Source organism: Tasmannia lanceolata, unplaced genomic scaffold, assembly GCF_043159265.1.
Source record: "Tasmannia lanceolata isolate RefF3 unplaced genomic scaffold, GAP_Taslan_0.1 ptg000012l, whole genome shotgun sequence".
Taxonomy (NCBI): domain Eukaryota; kingdom Viridiplantae; phylum Streptophyta; class Magnoliopsida; order Canellales; family Winteraceae; genus Tasmannia; species Tasmannia lanceolata.
This window is the reverse complement of record NW_027518689.1, coordinates 43,802,269-43,823,938: the sequence shown is the minus strand read 5'-3', so window position 1 is coordinate 43,823,938 and position 21,670 is coordinate 43,802,269. Positions and strand designations below refer to the sequence as shown.

The following is a 21,670-nucleotide window of genomic DNA, read 5'->3' as shown; positions in this document are numbered from 1 at the left end:
CGTACTTTACAAAGTTGTTGTTAATGAGCATCCGATGCCCGTTGGAGAAATCATGTTATTTCTCTTGATTTATGTGTTTAAGGGGCACATAAATGTGACAAACAATGGGTAGTACCATTACAGATCGAAAACCCAGATTTAATGGTTACATGTCATGATAAATTTAAAATGGTTAGTCTTGCTAATTTTATGCCTCATTTCCTTTCCATTAGATAGGGCATCCTTTAATCCACTAGCTAGGATTCTTGAGGACAACAAACTTGCTGGTCCAAATTATGTGGACTGGAAGAGGAACTTAACTCTAGTGCTCACAACAATGAAAGTTCATTGGGTCTTGACTACTGAGGCGCCTTAGTTGTCTGGTCCCGATGCTCCCCATGATGTCAAGGACAGAGCCACAAAATGGCATGAAGATAACCAAATGGCTAAGTGCTATATCCTTGGATCGATGTCGAACGTGTTGTAACAACATGTCGGAATGGCTTCATCCATGGATATTATGCACAATCTTAGGGAGACGTTTGGACAACAAAATCACAGTGCCAGACAAATAGCAATTAAGGGCCTGGCTTCCACAAAAATGGTGGAAGGAACCCCAGTTAGAGATCACATGTTGAAGATGATGGGCTATCTAAATGAGCTCGAAGTTTTAAGAGCCATGTTAGACGCTGAGTCGCAAGTCGACATAGTGTTAGCATCCCTACCACCATCATTCAATGACTTTGTCATGAATTACCATATGAACAAACTGTCAATGATGTTGACAGAATTGTTGAATCATCTTCAATCTACTGAGGATCTTCAAAAAAAGAATAAAAAATCCTCTTTCTTAGTTGAAGCTAATGTAGTTTCAACTCCCTTGCTTTCCCCCTTTGGAAAATAGTTTTCCATCTCTCTCTATCTCTCTTCCAATTGAAATAGTTTCAAAGAGAAAGGCTTCAAATCAATTTCTTTATTCTCTACAACAAAGGTACTGATTAGATCAGACCTTAAATAGGTGAATAAGAGTTATTCACATCCACAATAGTCTAAACAAAGAAAAAGAATCCATCGGTTCAACTTGCGGAGTCCGCGGCGTTTAGAACGATCGCAACCGTTCGAGGTGTAGATCAAGCAGCGTGATTCCTTGATTTCTTCTTCAAAGAGGTATTTATTTATGTCTGATTAACTTAATTAACTAATCTAGACTCTAGGATCTTAGCCAAAACCAAGATCGAAAAGAAAATTTTAAAGTTCTATGCGATTTTTGTTCCGCTGTGCATAATGATCTTGCCGGAAGGGGATAACCTTCCTTCAGTTATTCAGGAGATTAAAACTTTTAAATCCTCGCCAGGACGAGATATAAATTGATTGGTTTTAAACATTGAACACAAATAAGCCAATTCAAGCCAATGCCTTCTACGTTGTTACCATTCAAAAAATAAAATAAACTGACTTAGGGTTTTTTTTATCCTATTAGTTCATGCCCCGGAAACCACTATTTCTGTCCACGTAAAACAGTTGTAAAACAAATTTTATGCCCATTTTTGAAGCAGAAAGGTGTCAATGGACCCAGACGGTCCAATGGATAATCTGAATCCGAACCTTAAGGGCCCGTTTGGTTGTCGAGAAGATTTTGATTTGGATTTCTCACATTTGCCATTTATGTTGTGATTTCGATCCGGATCAAATCCTTGGATTTCCAAATCAGCAACTAACAGTGAAAAAAATCAGATTTCCAAATATGCTATGGAAATAAGTAATTGAAAATCCACAGATCTGGCAGTTTCCCTCACCCTCTTTGCTCCTCAACCTCTCCCCTCCAGTAGGAAGTACCCCCTTCCCTCTTTGTCTCCCTCAACATGAGCTGCCGGATCTATTCATTTTGTATTCAAAACTCAATTCCAAATCCAAATACAAACATATGAAGTATCCAAACGGGCCCTAATAGACAGGATCTAGGCACATTAGAAGGATCCATGGACATATTTTGGATACTCTTAGTAAGATCCGAAAATATTCGGATCGTGATAAGGACATGGCAAAAAAGTCCGATGGATAGTCACGATCCGAAGTCCTTTTATTAAAATACGCTCAAAATATTTCTTATATTAAGTCTTAAAGGAGGGGTATTTTCATAAAAATGAACTAAATATTGCTTAGCTTACGACTTTCCACTTCCCCTTTTTTCCAGACATCTTTTCCTCTTCCTTTCCTAAATCAGTTTTTCTTCCTTTAAACTTGACACTCAAAATCATGGGTTGTTATTATGTATAGAGACTAATTGTTTTCTAAATTGAGGAAGTTTTGAAGTTCATTTCAAATGAAGAAAGCTAGGATTTTTTTTTTGTCTTGTAAGTAGGACCTACTAGGAACTCCGATGGACGGTCCGATTTGAAATGGACCGTGATCGGGACACAAGAAGTAGGATCTGAAGAGCACTCCGAATCCGATCTTACCGATAAGGGATTTGAATGGATCGTGAGTAAGACATACGTGGATCCGATCCAAAGTGGATCCGTTGACACCCCTAGGAAAAATGGATAAAAAAATTGTTTTATGCTCGTTTTCTAGTAGAAAAAATGGATGCAACAATTTTTTAAATGCCCATGTTTAAGTGGAAGGATGCAAAATTGTTTTAATGCTCATTGTTAAGTGGAAAAATGGGCATAAAATTTGTTTTCCTATTTTAGTTCCAAAGAATTTCTTTCGATGCAAAATTTGTTTTATTTTCATTTTTACAACATAAAACAAATTTCCTGTCCATTTTTACATGAACATAAAACAAATTTTCTGTCCATTTTTACGTCGAAAGAATTAAAAATGATGCACATCTTAAAAGACATTTCCTATCCACTATGCTTAAATATACTTGTTTTCATAAAGGGAAATGTTATAAGCACAACCATGTTTTGATATTTGCGCAAACACATCATAGCTTTTACAAATTAAAGACATGTCCAGGGTCATTACCATTCCCAAAAAGCTCTGGCAAGCCAATTAAAAAGAGAAGATATGCTGCATTTGTGTAATTACTAAAACACGGTTGCGCAAATAACATTTCCCTTAGGCCATGTGAAATATCCCAAAAATACCCCTAAGCCTTTTCGTCTTCCCCTCTTAGTCAGTCATGGTGTTTTTGTCTTTCAGGTTTAGCATAGGTTAGGGCTTCTTTTGAGAGGCTATAAATACATTCTTTTGTTAGTTCTGTGTAGAGAAAACCTAAACCTAAAAGTTTTCTACAGCCCCTAACATGGAGTGCGTGAAGAGGAGAGGAGAAGCGGATTTGCATGCAATAGACCGTGAAACAACTTAAGAACCAAATCCCTAGTTAGTTTGTTCTTTAAGAAACCTTAAAGATTAGTGCTTGTAAACCCAAGGGTTCTCATGGGTTCAATCATTCACCTTACCTTCTTGTTTTGATGCTAGCAAACTCAAATTGATTAGCATTTATGGACTATGTGTTGCTTTGAAGTGTTGTGCCTTATACAGGAATTTCACATGTCATATTGCCATTACACAACACATGACTTACGGATCCATACACACAATGATCAAAGAGCTTGCACACACACGGTGAAGACATCATCATTTGAAGATGTTCAAGTCAAGAAGCTCAAGATGAAGATCCCACAAACTGGCCTAGCAAGTGTCAAGTAGAAGCATGGAGATGAACCTGCCTTGGCGACACCTCATGTACCTTTCAACATGTATTGAAGATTGGAGGAAGTCACAAGAACCAGATCAAGTTGAAGTAGTTCACTCACAAGTTGAAGAAGTCTAAGAAAGTGCCAAGGAGCCAAGACAATCCAAGAAGACTAAAGGTTTATACTTTTTTATTGTATTTAGAGTCCTCTTGTTTAGATGTAGATGCACTTTCAAAGGTTTTTCAAATGGTTTTCATAATCAACTTTTTATATCTTTGGAAACCATACACACACCCAAAAAAGTGTTTGAAAACCTTGGACTAAAGCCCAAAGATCAAGGTCCAAAACCCTGGATTTTTATATGTTAAAATGGATTTTCAAACAGGGTCGGTCGACTGCAGCAAGGTAGTTGGAAATCCAGCACTTGCCTAAATAAAGCGGGCCGGTCGACCGGGGTGTCCCGGGCGACCGCGGATATGTTTCTGTCAAAGCAGAAACAATCCAGCATGGTTTGGACGGGCGACCGCCATGGGTCGGTTGATCGCGACGCTATGAAATTTGAAAAAAAAAAGGTGAGCCCGATAAGGGCGGGCGAAAGTCGTACCTCGGTCGACTGCGCCGATCTGGAAAACTAACCATTGGGGCTTACAGGGCTTGACTTTTTCAACCCAGTTTTTTACAGTTTTACCCCCAAACGGTCATATTTTGAGATGGGCAATATATACACTATCTAAACCTTTCTAATTAACCTTTTGCAAGATTATTTCATATCCTTTTTAACCTAAACTTTCATATCAAAGGTTTAATCCTCTTCTATCCCTTGAACTTGCATTCTTCATTTATCAAGAGGATCTCCATTGTAAAGACTACCCTCATTAAATCTAAAATTAAAAAAAAAAAAACTGCATAAAGCTGTTCATTATTCATAATTAAGGGAAGTATTTAGGGGCATTTGATGACTAAATTAAAAAGGCTAGTAACAATTAAAAGGAAAAACCGTTGGAAATTATGAGGAAGGAAAACACGATCTCAAAATTTCAAGAGGAGAGTGGGCAAAAATAAAGATTTTCTTTATGGATCGTATTTATTTTGTGGTAACTTCCGTCCTTGCTTAGAAAAGCTTAAAAATCCCACCCAAATCAATTACATACCTCATTGTTAAGATTAAAAATCAAGAGAAGAAGAGGGGAAGGAATACAGTGAGAGAGAGAGGAAGAAAAGAGAGAGGCTCGGTTGCATCATCCTCGTTCTTGGCCGGGAAATCCATCTCGATTTTTCAACTTCCTCATTCACCAGCAGAAAGGTATGCTTCTTTTTAGTTCTTGAAATCCCATGACAGCTTCTTCTTCTTCTTCTATTATTTTTGAAACCATGGAACGGAACCCCTAAACCATATATATGCGATGAAACCCTTCTTGTTATTCTGTAAAACCCATTTCAATTTCACGAATTTTGCCATACCCTATATCTCAAGCTCCAAAAAACCTGCAGAAAACCGCATCCACGTTAAAATAAATTAGGGTTTCTGCAACTAAGAAAACAAGATACAAAAAGAGAAAATAAATAAAGTGATATATCCTTACCCATTTCATTTTCGATTTCTTCCATGCCCTCTATCGCACTCCAAAACCTGCAAAACCTCATCTCGTTAAAAATGGAAATAGGGTTTCTGCAAACCAAAGAAGCAGATGCAAAAAGGAAAAATAAAATAAATAAAATGATTTATACATTACCCATATCGATTCCACGATTTTTCCGTGCCAAATCTCACGATTTAATCACCTGCAAAAACCCTTATCTTCGTTAAAATGAAATTAGAGATGCTGTAAACAAATAAAGCAAGGCAGAAAGAGAAAAGAAAGAACAAAAATTTTCATACTTATGCCCTCGTTTTTACCTTGAGACACCCCCTTATTGTTTATTCGTTTTAAAAAGAAAAAAGAAAAAGAAAAAAAGAAAAGAAAACAGCACATATGTATGCGTATAAATGTTCTTTTGAAAAGTAATGCGTATAAACTAATATATACGTAAAAATCTATGTATAATAATTAAATAGACATGGTACAGTTTTGATGTATAAATTAGTGTATAAACTATGTATCTCATCCTTGCCAGGTTATCAACCTTCCCACCTCCTCTAGGGAGCTCGTCAAATTTTTATCCACAAATCTAACTGGAAGGCAGGTGACAGCTAGACCTTGCCTTGTAATAGTTTTCAATATAACTTGTCTATGCAATGTAGCTCTACTTATAAATTTTGCCTTATTAATACCTGCTTAGTTAATTTATACTTGCTTGCCTGGAATCAAATGAATTGAAATGAAAAATGAATTGTTCTAAAATCTTATGCGAAGTAATGCAGGAAGGAAGGCAAAGGTAATGTACTTAAATTCTTAATTGCATATCATACATGGGGGAGAGTGAAGGGGAACTTAAGGGTGTGGTGGTATCATCCTGGGACTTAAGGTCCAAAGGCCAACGCGAGAAGCGTGTACAGCCTTTCGTTGGCAAACCATCCAGAAAGGGATAGTATCCCCGAAACGGCTCGGCATTAAATGCGAGACCGAAATTCGAGTCCATAACGCCACTACCTTTAGACAGGGGTAGTGGGTAGTCGTGCGGCAAGGACACCGGCAAAAATAAAATGAAAAAGTCAGAAAAGAACTGACAGAAAAATAAACTGGGGAAAGCCGGATGTACCTGGGGAATGTGCTGTCTCAATTTTTATAAAATTGTTGCATACATAGTATAAATTTGAATTATTGTCACTCCTTTTATTTATATTGCCATGGATATTGTAATTTATTTCAGTCTTTATTATTGTTCCTAGATATTATTAAGGATGTGGATTATATTGTATGCGCTGTTTATATTGTCTCCTTTACTCTGCTCGGTCTCTGGAGGACCCTGCTCTGACGTTGTTTCCTCCACCACAGGGGTTGAGGCATTAGATGGCGGAGCATTTGCAAATGAAGGAACCTTGGGATAAGGGACTGTGCGATCAGAGAGTTCGTTTATGGAGTCTTTGCATTTTGACGTCCTGCGTCATTTACCTTTTTTATTTCTATCAAGATTTTATTTAGCTTGGACTTTGTGGATTTAAAACTTCGTTTTTCGTTTGAAGTATGAGTATTGAAATTGTTATGGTAAGACATATTAAGTTAGAATAAGATTCTATCGTGGTTGCTGCTTATAAAATAAAAAATAAAATATTTCCATGATTTTTGGGTTCTTTTGCTCGTAGCGACTCGACGGAAATCGGGTCGTTACATCCATAGGCTTCTACATTGTGTATTCTCTTTGGAGAGTTTAAGAGCTACAACTTTTGTATCAAGCCTAATCAAGAGGCTAAGTGAGAGTTTTTTTTTTTTTGTTCTTCTTCATTGTATTGAGGGTCTTAGATTCGGCCCGGTAACAAAGGTGAATCCGGTGTAAGAGGGAGTGTCCTTGCCAAAGCTTCGTGCGGAAATGGTTTGTTTCCTTGAAGATGATTGCTTGTAACGCTTGGTGAGGCGGCATTGTGGAGTCTCACAAATAGGGGAGAAAACCTCAAGGAAAGACCAAGTACTAGGGTAGTGGAGTAGGTCCATTAGTGACCGAACCACTATAAATCTTTGTGTGGTCTCCTTCTCTCTTACTTCTTTGTGGTGATTGGTAAAATCTAACCCTCTCTTGTGTTTATGTTTTATCAACAAGGGTTAGTAAATATAAATGATGAGTAATATGTAAACCCTAATTGTATTATCTTATAACTTGAACAAGGGTTAGATATAACTAACTTAAAATTAGCAAATTAATTTTAATCTTCCACTTAATTAAGCCAATAATTTTAATTAACCAATTCACCCCCCCTCTTGGGTTGTCACACTTGCATTTCAGTGCTCTTGATTTGTGATGGACTATTTGAATCTTCAAATCGTGTTTTGGAGAATCCCTTCGATGGATCTAGAGTTCCTTGGGTTTGACTGTGTCTTTGGATCCCCATCGAACCCTAGATCATCATGTGTTTGATCTTTAGAAGTGAAAAGTTACGATTTGACCTAGATCTAAGTTTCTCCCCTAGTCTTTGTCTGGCAAAATTCCGGTGAGGTTTTTGGCCTCTTTGGAAGCTCCTCGCTCTAAGCTTTCCAGCGAGCCCGGCTGCGCCACATTCCGATGTAAAACGATCAAGTTAGAGCCAAAACTGTGAAAAATCGTGTTTCGGGGAAAACTGGGTCCGTGCAGGCGCGGTCGACCGGCAAAGTCGCGGGTCTGAATCTCAGACGGTATCCAGCAACATTCCCGGACGTCCGGCGCGGTAGTTTTTCCCTCTGCAGCTCAAACTTCGAAAATTCATTACTTCTTCGTTTCTCGTCCGTTTTCGACGCTCTTATGCTCTACAGACATGTTGGAAATGCGCTCTTCTATTAAAAATGATTTCAAAAATGTTTGAAAAATGATGTTAATGTAGAAGTACTTAGAGGAACCCTAGTTTGGCTTACCGTTCTTCTCCCATTTGACTCCGTTTGGTTCCACAAATTGGGTATTTGTGTTTTGGTTCATTATCTTGTGGTTTGCTATTGATAATAATGATATGAATTATGCTATTAGGTGCTTGATTTTGAATCCGGAAGACTTTTAGGTGAACCTTGAGGTATGTAATTTTGTACTACTTTAGTATAATGATTTACCATTTGATAAACTGCCTTTGATCATAACTTTCTCACCGTTTGAATCTGTGCAATCCTTGGTAACCTTAGACTTTAATTTGGGTCTTGCATGCATGTTCTTTCATTGAATGAAATCTATTGAATCTCATACTCATTAACAGCATATGACCTCCGTATTGAATATGTGGCCCTCTCTGATATAAGAACCTTTTGATCATTTTATACCCAACTATTCTAAAGAACCTATGTGGAACCAATGTGAATCACCAGCTTTGAACTTTTGTACACCCTTTTGGACTTTGTGCATATGTGGACACCTTTTGTGGAGGCTTAGGTATATATGTGAATTATAAGGGCCCACACCAATGGGGTCATTACGTTGGCTTTTGGGTCCTGTAGTGGGTACTATGTGCTGACCTTGTCGACAGGTATGTGAACTTAAAAACTAGTTTCGTACCGCGGGCAGTTGGGTAAAATAACTTGCTTTTTGGGCTAAGCCGATGACCTTTGGGTGGTTTTGTACCTTTTCAATCTCTCGGGACTTTGTGGCTCCCCTTATTTGGAACCTCTTTGATGTGACACTTTGAGATATGGCCTCATGGACTTTGCTTCTCAGTTATTGTACTTGTATTTGCCACTTCATGTGTAGCTTATACCATCTTCGTTTCCCTATTGACTCCCTCTTTGTAGCTTGCATGACCCCACTTTTGTAGTGTGTTATTATGTACTGAGCTTTTAGTTGACTGTGGTTTAATAATTTTCAGCTTTTGAATCCTCATTATAATCTCAAGGAGGTGCAGTTGCATCATCAACTATTGGAGTCTGTTAAATCTAACATAGTGAGTATTGTGTAATAGTGAGGCTTTGTTCTAAATTCATGTTTTAGTTTACGTTATGAGTGGATCTGATATTGTTTTGCTAGCCTTGTATACTTGCAGAGATTGCTTTGTAGGTATACGGCGTTGTCGCGTCCCCAGGCAGTGTATGTGGGGGTTTGGGGGTGTGACACCATGTTTGGATACCCACAAGATTTAGATTTGGATTTCTCAAATTTGCAATTGAGATTTGGAACTGGATTAGATCCTTAGATTTCCAAATCAGCTACAACAGTGAAAACAAATCCGATTTTCAAATATGTTCTGCAAGAAATTATTTGGAAATCAATATTTGTGGCAACTACCTTCACCATCGCTGCTACTCGAACTTGCTGCTGCGACGTCCCTCCCTCTCTTCCTCTCCCTATTGTACAACGTGAGCATGATGATGATTGATGTATTTTGTATCGAAAACTCAAATCCAAATCCAAATACAAAAACACGAGGTATCCAAACGTGGGCTTAAAACTTTCTTAAATAAGAGGAGATTTATATCCACATGTGTATTTTTTATAAAGTGAAGTGGGGCCCACATGGTTGGATGATCCAAACCATTCATTTATTCGGCGCCAACTTATACAGGCTCTACTGCAGAATCCATCTATACAGGCTGGTCTTACCCTCCCACCTTAAGAGGTTATTATCATAATGTGCCATCTCTTAATAGATCGGAGGGGATCATTCGATGGAAATGATTATGCAAGGGGCCCACATGGTTGTTTGATCCAAATCATATTCAGGTGAAACTTGAATAATATATGTTTGCTAGACTGAGATGAGTTCAATTTTCCCTACAATGTCTTTCTTTTCCAATAATTTGAGTTTCTCATGTGATTTACAAATAATATATGAGAAAGTGATGAATAATTTATCTAATTCATAAATCTGGAAAATTGGAGTTTAATTAAAAAATTCACAATTAATATGAAAAATTTAAGAATATTTAAATTATTCAAGATTTTTTAATGTTCAAAATGAGATATTAAAGATTCAAAGATTTTCTGTTATTCAGAAAACTATGTAACTATTCATTCACATACCATCTGACCTACTGATGTTCTATGCTCACCAGGCTGGTTACAACTAATAGAAGTAAAAAGGATGCTTGAATGCAAATAAACTTGTTTTTGCATTAATTTCAAGATTGGTTCCAGTAACAAATTATTACAAACAATCAATTGAAATTTCGAAATATCAATAAAAAAGAAAGTTTTTATTAACTGAACAGATGATTTATTTATGTCAAAAACCAACCTTGTAGCAAAGAGGAAGAGCTTCTCTTCTTTTTTCAGCTCTACCAGTCTACTGATCTAATTATCAAGTCTGAATTCTTCTTCGACTTCACGATGAGCTCCGCATTTGGTCGGTCATTATAATCAACCTAAATGAGATCAATAGCTAGTTTAGTTAAAATGCAGTATAAAATCAGATATTGACACCCTCAGAACTGTATACCCACATACAGTACAAAGGAATGAAAATCAGTTTAAAGGCTATAAGGCATGTTACAAGGATTCTTTTGAATAATACTACCATAAAAACCAAGCTTCTTGATCTCTTTTATCTTTTTTTTTTTTTCTGAATAATACTGCCACAACTTTACAATTACGGCATCTTTTAAGTTTTATCCATCATAATATTAAGTATTGGCAAATGATATCAGCACAACCAAGTTTTGATAATAGGCACGAAATGAACTTGTCCTATATGCTATGACCAGCTGTCAAACGATGCTGACAGCTTTCTGGGAATTGTAACAGATGGTTAAGGCATACAGGAAAAGGTGAGTTAGTACATATTATCAAAACATGTTTGTGCTGATATCATTTCCCTAAGTATTTATATGGAAAAAAGAAATCATATTTACTTAATCAATTAAATTTTCAATATATTATTTGTTATAACCGTATTATTATCTAAAAATGTTAAAAGTTGAGAATTGATTCAATATTTTGGTGAATCTACAAATCTTTCTTTTTGAGGTTTGCCAAATCTGACACTCGATATCCATTTAATTCTGACACTTGTACCCGTACTGAACCAACATAGTCTGAGAGTAGAGATTAAAATAAAGAAAAGCAAACAAGCTAAAGTTACCCGCCACTTGGCAATGTCCGGCAACTTTCCTGTCACCAAAGCAATAAGGGAGATTAGTGAAATTCAAAACCCATTTTTTCTCAAAAGGGTGTTCATGTCCATAATCTACAAAAACACAAACCAGTTGAAATATGCCTTTCTACTACTCGTTGCATAGCTGTATCTATGTCCACTTCAATGAACCTTCAATGAGAAAAAGAAACAACAAAAATGAAGACCCGAAGATATCTAAACCAATGCGTGATAAACTGAACGCCAAATTTGCGGATCATGTTACCTCATTGATATAAAAATATAATTCACATTACTATGATTATAATTACAAAGAAAATTTGAAGAATTACCATTTTTCATCAAATATAGAAGAGATTTCCTTCCAGACCCCTTCGTCCAAGAGCAAGTAATTTCCTTCCACTACCACAACTCTGTGCCTGTCAAAAATAAGATGAGTGGAATAGATAAATTGATTTGGGGTCTGTAATCCAAAATTGATCTTATGAATTACAGAAGATTAAGTGGTGAAAGACATGGTTTTAGATGATTGGCATTTTGTATATCTATTTTCTAATTGGCAATTACTGGGTTGCAAAATATCCCTAAAATTGAATGAAAATAGATCAAAACACGAACAAAAACTGAAGGAACACCAAACAAAAAGCATAGCTCTCGCTTACACAGAATTTTTGCAAAAGAATGTGATAGAATTGCTCATCAAATTTAAGGATCTACTATTCTTTTTATTTTTGGTCAGATCAAAGAGATCTACTATTAACATCTATATACATTATGAGGAAAAGGTGTTCACCAAGTGAAGGAACTTTGACTGTGTACTCTTGACAAAAAGCACCCACAATAAACATGGAAAAATAAATTAAACACATGCAATATTTCATTTTCACATAACCAAACAAACAAGGCCTATTTTAGTAAAGTAATGTTGTAAACTGAAATAACCAGATTCATGAATGCCTTTTGTTAACAATGGAGAGAGAGAGAGAGAGTACAACGACTAAAAATGGGAGGGTCTTGTTGGAATATGTAACTTGCCTAAGGGCATTTAAGACTTTGTACATTCCTTTATGTTTTAGTATAAAGATATGAGTGAGGGGGAGATTACCCTAACTCATTTATCTCTCTCTAAACTTTAGGTTAACATGTTATCAGAGCCTTAGGGTTTTTGATCCCTAGGGTTCTCTATCAGCCTCCACCTTCTCCGCCACCCTCACATAGCCGAAACCCCTCTTCCCTCTCGTCGCAAAACCCCAACCCCAACTCCGGCTAAACTTTCATCTGAGGCACAATGGTATGCTATCTTTTTCCTCTTGAGAATGAGCCGTTTCCTCTAAGTCGAAGGTATCAACCCCCCACCCACCATCTTCTTTTTCCCTGCGCATACCCCATGGTCCTCTCTTTGCTCGCCCCCTTGCAGCCACCCGCACCTCTTGGCCGAAAAAAAATAAAATAAATTCCCAGGAAAATATTTTCTGCCCAGGCCGGAATTTTTTTTCCAAGAACGAGGATTTGCACCCCCCAAAATTTTCAAGGAAAATATTTTCTGCCGACTCTGGAAAATATTTTCCAGGAACGAGGATTTGCACCCCCCCCAAAATTTTCTCGAAAATATTTTTTCAGCCCCCAATTCCTAGGTTTGCAGCTCCTCTCTATGCCCCATGGCGAGGTGCTTGACAATCCTTCCACAGGAGTGGCTCCTGGTGTTCGTCCGACACCCTCTTTGGCGTCTTCTTCGTCATCATCTCTCTCTGTGGATGGATCATTCCCACAGATCAGTACTGTTAAGTTGGATGGGGCAAACTACGTTATTTAGAAAGCAGCAGTCGAGAAGTATCTTATTGCCCGTGGGGAAGCCCACGTCATTCGTCGTGATCCTCCTCCTACGACGGATCCCACCTTTGATCGATGGAAACAGGAGGATGCTCTTGTTTGTACCCTTCTGTGGCAGAGTATGGCCCCTCACTTCTCTGGGCCATTGATGCTTCTGCCTACTGCGAAACGGATCTGGGATCAGGTTACTCTTCTTTACTCTGGCGTGGCAAACATTAGTCGGATCTGCTCTACCTATTCTGAGTGGGTGCGTTTCCGCCGTGGTGATCTCCCTCTTGCCACCCATTACAGCCACTTCGATGGCCTATGTCAGCAGCTTGATGTTTACATGCCGCTTACCATGGATCTCACAGAGGCTGCTCGTCAGAGGGATCAGATCCGTGTTGTGCAGTACCTTGAGAGTTTGGGTCCAGAGTACATGCATCTTGTGGACCCCGATCCGAGAGAGGCGGGGGACGGGCCCCCACGCAAAGTCTCTATGGATCATCCACGTGAATGGAGAGTTCTACCAATGAACTCTCGAAAGAAGAATGCCTCTCACAGCATGAGTGGCGATAAAAGGTGAGATACCTCTCGATTCGGGGACTAGCCCAGATTCGAAGCGTACCTTAAACAAAGAAGAGTCGTCATCCAAGTAAGTGGGCCAAGGATCCCATACTATGCTCTGTTGCGACGGATAACCAGAGATTATAAAAAGAAGGTTCGTGCCTGGTTACGAATTTGGAAGGTCCGAAGAGCACCTCGTCCGCCCAAGTGCAAGCACCTGGTCTCTTATGCCATTTATTATTGATTTTGAAGAGTTTTGGGCGAAAGTCATATGAAATGGGAACGAATATCTCCGACAAGACGTCTACCTAATCATGCATGTCTCGGAGACGATTAATGAACACGCTTAAAAGAAATAAAATAAGTGTCACCTGAGAATAACTAGGTTATGAATGTCATACCTAATTGGTGTCTAAGTTCTGGTGTGCAAACATATGCATGCTACAGCTAAAGGTATAGGATCTGTACATGAAAGTAAGAAAATACAGCAAAGCATACAGCACAAATCAACTCTATACATGACTGGACAAGATGAATCCTAAAAACTCTAATGCGACTTGACTCGAACCAAGATGGCCGTCCATCCCAGCTGCTCTACGTATCCCGGCCTCGGGAAGAATCGGAGTCAACGTAGTTCGATGACCTATTCTAAACTACGATGCCTAACCCTCTAGAACCGCTATCCTATACTCGACTGATTTTTAAAGCTTTTTGTATGATTACTTAATTTCAAGTGAATTGTAATTTTTAGGACTCTCTATATGCCCTAACTAATGCCAGTTGGTTAGCCTTAAGCTAATGCAGGTGGGCCCTACATCCTATGTGTATCTAGGCTGTGCAACCTAATGAAAACCATGGGCTGACTATATGCTTCCTAGTCTAGCCATCGGTTCGACTAAGTGTCTAACCGATCGACTCGAGGCCTCCTAACTCTAGGGACACTCACACGACAGGGCACACCATATCAAACAAATCAGGACAGCCTCCTAACTCTAAAACACCCAAAACAGCTAAGACAGACTCCTAACTCTAGGGGAAGATCTTTTTGAAAAGGTTTTAAAGAAGTTTTGTATTTTTTGAATGTTTGAAATGTTTATTTTTAAAGGTTTGGCTAGACTTGGGATATGAATCCCAAGCTACACTATGTACCTTGTGGAAAGGGATCAAGCCAACGTAGTTCGGAATAGAATTCCTAACTACTCTCTTAATGACTCGATATTTTTTAGATAATTTGGATTTTTCAGATATTTTGATATTTTTGAAATTTCTAAATGTTTTTGTTGTTTTTGACACAAGAGGACAGAATCCTATCATCATAAGGGTAGGACAGACTCCTGAATATTCCGCAAAGGTTGGACAGCATCCTATGCTTTGCGGGGGAAAAGAACAGAATCACAGCTCTGCAAGGGTTGGACAGCATCCTATACCTTGCAGGAGCGGATAGAAAAACACATGATTTGATGAGGGGTTGGATAGAATCCTATCCCCTATGATAGGATTTACTCCTGAAACTGAAGGACTGACTCTCTAGCTAAGGACAGACTCCTATGCTAAAGACTGACACTGAAGTTAGGAATTCTAAGGAGGATGTGCTAATGAGACAAGGCATGTCTCTTAAAAGAGATGGAGGACAACTATGACCAATGAGACAAAGCCCGTCTCCAAAGGAGTTGAATTTTACCACATGAGACATAGCCTGTCTCCCTGAGGATAAACCTTTCTACGAGACAAAGCATGTCTCTCTAAAAGAATGTGACTTTGCTTACCTGAGACATAGCTTGTCTCCCTAAATTGGGGCTCTAAATGACAATGTTTAAGGGTATCCCAAAAGACTGGGCAAGTCTTAAAAACAAATGAGGGGAGGGCTACTCGGACTGAGCAGTCCCCTAATGATGGGCTTGGGCTAGCGCCTCCATCACCCTTTGCGATGAATGGATTACCTAAAGTATAAGTGCATCTAAAAGATTACAAACTCTCTACCTAAAGAAGGGGAGATAAGAGCAGAGGGTACTACCACATCAGGTAAATTCCTCTAAGAATGGGCTTGGGCTAACGCCTTCATCGCCCTTTTTTGCTATGATGAGAAAACAAACTAATAAGAATGGCACTTAAGAGACTAAGTCAGTCTTATATAAGAAAGAAAAGAAGAAAGATTTTCCATATGGATCCTGATAGTGCCACATTTTATCCTTCTCAGACCTTTTCTAGCAAAACAGATCTTGACCGGCTGCTATGGTTGTAACTGGTCACCCAAGAAATTCTCTGCTTCACTGCACCTTAGAGTGGTTGAATGGTTGAATGGAAACTTTCAGTTCAGTTTACTACAAACTAAAGTGGCTAACAACTTTCTGATCAAGGATTGACATCAATCCTTCAATGGATCAACATTATTTTCCAAAACCACACGAATCAAGATCTGCTCAGTTCTAATTGAAGGAGACAGAACTATCCTAAAATAGTTCAGAAACTGGACAGCCACTGCCAAGGAAGAGTAACTGTCATAACGAAGTTGTAAGTTGTTTGCCAACTAAATCTGTGTTGTTGCAATGAATATGAACTAAAATGCCACGGGTTACAGCACAGAAGTGAAGAACTGTATTGAATCAATCCGGAGTTTTGCTGCACTTTTGCAAATGAAATTTTGTATAAAGTGTTGAAGGATTTGCCGAAGCTCAAATTTCAATGGGCAATGATTACTTCCAGCTCAAGAAAATCCTTCAGCTGAATGTTCAATCCAGAAACTAAAAAAGAAAAATGTACCTTGATTGGATTAGTAACTAAACCAAGCATTCATGTTCCAAGAAATAATATTGAAGCCTTCTCAGTTCTACTCAGTTCCAAGAAATGATATTCATGTTCCACTGTAGTAACTCACGATGCAGCTGAAGCCTTAGAAAATTCTAGTTTATAGTAGTTATGGCAATTAAAGCAAACGGCTTGTTCATGAACAACTAAGCCTGACAGTGCAAACACTAATGACCAAAATGCTATCCCAATTCATAAAATGCACAAAAACAGGAACTGAACTTGATAATGATTATTAACAAATTTCAAGTGGAGATCATAAACCTGTACAGATCTTTTGAAAATTATAACAAAATTCAAGCAAATCGTAATCATTTTGTTCAAGAAAATCATCATAAGTTCCAACAAGATTAGGATCTTATTTTATCAAGCAAGCATTATTCAGAAATTACCATTAAACTTGAGAAATAATAAGAATCCAGTAGAATTTCTGAGAAAAAAAGCAAAAAAGCAAAGTACTTACCTTTCTTTTCAGAGTGATAGAGCAAAGGACTAACTCAAATACACCGTAGATGATGAAATTGGCACCAAAAATCCTCCAAATGCTCGATCCTCTTTTTTTCTTTTTCCCTTTTTCTTTCTCAATGTTTAGAATGAGTATCCCTCCATGCCTCGCCACCGGAATTAAGCAAATCTTTCAAATTCCATAGACTCGAAAGTCGCAGATTTCGCCGGAGAAGACAGAGTCACACGAAATTGCAGAAATTGTAACTTATGAAAGAGATCATAGTATCCGGAGATTTGCCCGATCTTAGTCGGAATCTTGTACGGAGATCGGAATCTTGTTTGAGAAGATGAGATTTGGGGAAGAAACCCTAAATCTCTCTCTTTCTGATTTTTTCTAGATCTGGAAATGATCTCTTGAAACTGAAATGTTTGAGTTCACCGGATCCAAATAAAAAGAGACCGGATTACATGGAGTTTTGCCGGATTCCAACGAGCATCACAGAGAAGATAAAAAAAAAAAAAGGTTTCTAGAGCTTTAGATCCAGGGTTTCTAACTAAAATCTAGCAAAGAAAAGATGACAAATAGTAGATCCAACAAAACTGTGATGGAATACAATAACAAAACGAGGCCGGAGCTCCGGCAACCTCGCCGGAGAAGATGATCGGAGGACACTAGGATTTTGATCGGCTCTCTCTTTCTCTGTACTCCTTTACTCTTGATTTTCTTCTTCTTTCCTCGGAATCAATGGAGCTTGTTGTGATAGAAATTAAAGAAGAAGAAAAGTTGGGGATCTAGATGCAGAGATGACTAGTGGGGATCGGAATCCATGGAAGCAATGATAAAGATAGCTGATAAATGGCTAGGATTCGGCAAGAAATTTGTCGGAATCTGGCCGGAGTTATGATCGGAGAAGAAGAGAAAAGGGTTTGGGGTTTGGTTTTCTCCCTCTCTCTCCCTCTCTGCTATTTTTCAGATCTGAGAATAAGCTTCTTTCTTTCTTTCTTTTTTTAACGATGGATTCTTTTTATAATGAAGTGATAAATTTGACCTCTTTTTCTTATTTGGACAACCACCTTTCGGATAATCCACCCCCCTATATGAACTTGCACTACGACTTTGCTTGACTCGTTCGCTAAGCAAACGCGCTCGAATTTCAATGAAATTTTGCGGGGACCTCAGTGAGACCCTCAGCTAGCCTAGGTGAAATTTGGGACCCTAGTTGATTGATTTGATTGGGTTTTACAGAAAATTGGAAGGTTTAGGGCATGGTCAAAATGGGGTGTCTACACATCTTCGTCAGCAGATTATCGGTTCTGGCGATATTCCTTCCCTTACTGAGGTTTACTCCCGCGTCCAGCAGTGCTCTCTTGGTGATCCAGTATTCCTATTGATGGTTTTGCTCTCGCGACCTATGATGGCAGTACTCGTCCGCCTCGTGGTACGGCCTCCTCTGGTCGTAGCCGTGGCTGTGCCGGCCGTGGTGGTGGTGGTTCTGGTGGTGGCCGTGACCATTCGTTTTGCACTCACTGTCAGCGCGAGGGACATTATATTGACCATTGCTATACCCTGTATCCCGAGCTTCGTCAGACACGCTCGGCTCACATGGGTGCTACTACTGCTTCAGATTCCGCTTCCTCTGCTTCTGTTTCTGCACCAGCGGATTCCACCTATACATTATCCCATGCTGATTATGAGGAGTTCCAGAGTCTGAGGTTCAGTTCTTAGCAAATCGTCTTCCTTCCTCCGTCTTAGAGGGTGCTTCTTCTTTCGAGATTTTATCTCCTGGTAAGGAACAGTTTCCTCTGACACCTCGTGTATTTGGATGCGTTTGTTTTGTTCATCACCTTGGACCTGGCCGTGACAAACTTGGTCACTGGTCTGAGCGTTGTGTCTTTCTGGGGTATTCCCGTACGCCAAAAGGCTATCATTGCTATAGCCCTCGTCTGCGTCCCTGGTTTGTCTCAGCCGATGTTACGTTCTTTGAGTCTGAGGCATTCTTCCAACATGGCGCGGCATCTTCACCCCTTCTCTCGAGTACGAGGTCTCGCTTCCCTTACTAGATCTACCTGCTTCTCTTCCGTCATCTCCTGTTTCCGTGCAGCCAGCTTCTGCAGATTCTACTTCTTCTGCCACGTTGGAGAAGCTAGCTCCACCTAAAATTACACAGCAGTATCAGCGGCGCCAAGTTACCTATAGCTCTCTTCTAGCTCCTCTCGCACAATCATCTTCTGAGCCGATGATCCCTCTCTCCCGCTCTCAGGTATCTTCTCTTCCACCTTCCTCTGTTGTTTCAGATTCTCCTATTGCATCTCGTACGAGATCCCGTTCCATTGCACATCTTATTTCGAATTTTGTTTCTTATGATAAGCTCATCAGTACCTTCCAGAGCTTTGTTTCCTCCTTGTCTTCTATGTCTTTACCACAATCAATGGCTAAGGCTCTTGAACATCATGGCTGGCGTGATGCTATGAACCTAGAAATGAGCGCTCTTCATAGTAATGATACATGGGATCTGGTTTCCCTACCCCCTGGTGCCCGTCCTGTTGGTTGTCGGTGGGTTTTCTCCATCAAATACCTCCCTGATGATACTGTCGAGCGCTTAAAAGCACGGTTAATCGCGAAAGGATACACTCAGACTTTTGGTGTTGACTACACTGAGACCTTCAGTCCAGTTGCAAAAATTCCTTCGATACGTGTGCTCCTGTCTCTTGCAGTTAATCATAGCTGGCCCCTTCATCAGCTGGATGTGAAGAATGCCTTCCTCCATGGCGACCTGACTGAGAAAGTGTATATGGAGCAACCACCTGGGTTTGTTGCTCAGGAGGAGACTTCCTCCTACGTGTGTCGCCTACGCAAGTCACTCTATGGCCTCAAACAATCTGTGTGTGCGTGGTTTGGGAGATTCAGTGAGGCAGTCATGCGCTTTGGCATGAAACAATGCGTAGTGGATCACTCGGTCTTCAGTTATCACTCTTCAGTTGGGTGTTTTTGTTGATAGTTTATGTGGATGACATAATCATTACAAGGAGCAATTCACAAGGTATACAGCGTTTGAAAACCTTCTTGCAAAAGGAATTCTCTACTAAGGATTTGGGTCAGCTCAAGTATTTATTGGGGATAGAGGTTGCTCGTTCTTCTAGAGGCTTGTTCCTATCACAGAGAAAGTATGTCTTGGACTTGCTAAAAGAAACAGGCAATCTTGGAGTTAAACCAGCTTCTACACCCATGGATCCTAATGTGAAACTCGTTCCAGAAGAAGGAGAGTTGTTGGAGGATCCTGGCAGGTATCGCAGGCTTATCGGTAAACTTATATATCCCACGGTTACTCGGCCAAATATTTCATATGCTGTTGGAGTTGTCAGTCAGTATATGAGCTCTCCACGTACTTCTCATTAGGCTGCGGTGATACATATTTCAAGTATTTGAAAGGGGCTCCACGGAAGGGATTGATGTTCAAAAGACATGGCCATATGAAAGTTGAAGGCTTCTCTGATGCAGATTGGGCTGAATCCCCAGCAGATAGACGGTCCACCACTGGGTATTGTACATTTGTAGGTGGCAATCTTGTTTCATGGAAGAGTAAGAAACATGATGTTATAGCTATGTCCAGTCCAGAGGCTGAATACAGGGCAATGGCACAGACAAGCACGGAACTTATTTGGCTACGTTCACTTCTTTCTGAAATTGGCTTCATTTCATCTTCTCCTTCGCAGCTTTATTGTGACAACAAAGCTGCAATATACATTGCCAACAATCCAGTCTTCCATGAGCGCACCAAACATATTGAAGTGGATTGTCATTTTATCCGTCAAAGAATCCAGAAAAGAGAGATTTGCACTGTGTTTACTCGGCCAGGGGACCAATTAGCTGATATGTTTACAAAGTCCTTAAATAAGTCAAAATTGAGTGATATATGTAACAAGCTAGGAATGCATGATATCTCCATTCCAGTTTGAAGGGGAGTGTTGGAATATGTAACTTGCCTAAGGGCATTTAGGACTTTGTACATTCCTTTTATTTTAGTATAAAGATATGAGTCAGGGGGAGATTACCCTAACTCATTTATCTCTCTCTCTCTAAACTTTCGGTTAACAGGTCTAAATCTGACCGCCTACAAACATTATATATAGATGTCATATAGCCCTAGATTGTTACAAATATCACTCAACTTAGACTTTCTCAATGGTTTGGTGAACATCTCGGCCAATTGATCTCCAAATCGGCTAAACACAATACATATTTCTCCCTTTTGGAGCTTCTCACGAATGAAATGGCAATCCACTTCAATATGCTTAGTCCTCTCATGAAAAGCTGGATTTTAGGCCATATTAATATCTGCACTATTATCACAGTACAATGACGTTGGAGATGAGGAAGAAACACCAATCTCAGACAAAAGAGATCTCAACCAAGTCAACTGCCCCATAAGTATAAGCCATAGCTCGATATTCTGCCTCCACACTAACTCTAGCCAGTAGCCACCACATCTTGTTTCTTACTCTGCCACGATACTAAATTGCCTCCAACAAAGGTACACTATCCTATAGTTGACCCTGCTGGAGATCCTGCCCAGTCTGCATCAATGAATCCTTCCAACCTTACATGATTATGTTTTCTAAAGAATAAGCCTTTCTTGGGAGCACTCTTCAAGGATTTAACTATTTGAAGAACTGCTCCCCAATGAGAGGGTTGCGGAGAACTCATAAACTGGCTAATCACACCTATCACAAAGGAGATGTTAGGATGAGTAACAGTCAAGTAGATCAACTTGCCAACCAATCT

At 39.3% G+C, this 21,670-nt stretch overlaps 1 protein-coding gene across 1 annotated transcript in view; it reads right to left on the bottom strand.

The window, feature by feature from the left end:
• The window catches only part of LOC143888320 (P-loop containing nucleoside triphosphate hydrolases superfamily protein), a 62,830-nt gene that overhangs the window by 9,094 nt on the left and 32,066 nt on the right, over window positions 1-21,670 (bottom strand). The window contains exons 9-12 of the mRNA XM_077392694.1: window positions 11,592-11,678; window positions 11,369-11,430; window positions 11,248-11,276; window positions 10,405-10,531 (exon numbers count right to left, since the gene is read on the bottom strand). Coding sequence (XP_077248809.1) covers window positions 10,445-10,531; window positions 11,248-11,276; window positions 11,369-11,430; window positions 11,592-11,678 — 265 coding nt within the window. The 3' untranslated portion in view covers window positions 10,405-10,444. The remainder of the gene's footprint in view (window positions 1-10,404; window positions 10,532-11,247; window positions 11,277-11,368; window positions 11,431-11,591; window positions 11,679-21,670) is intronic.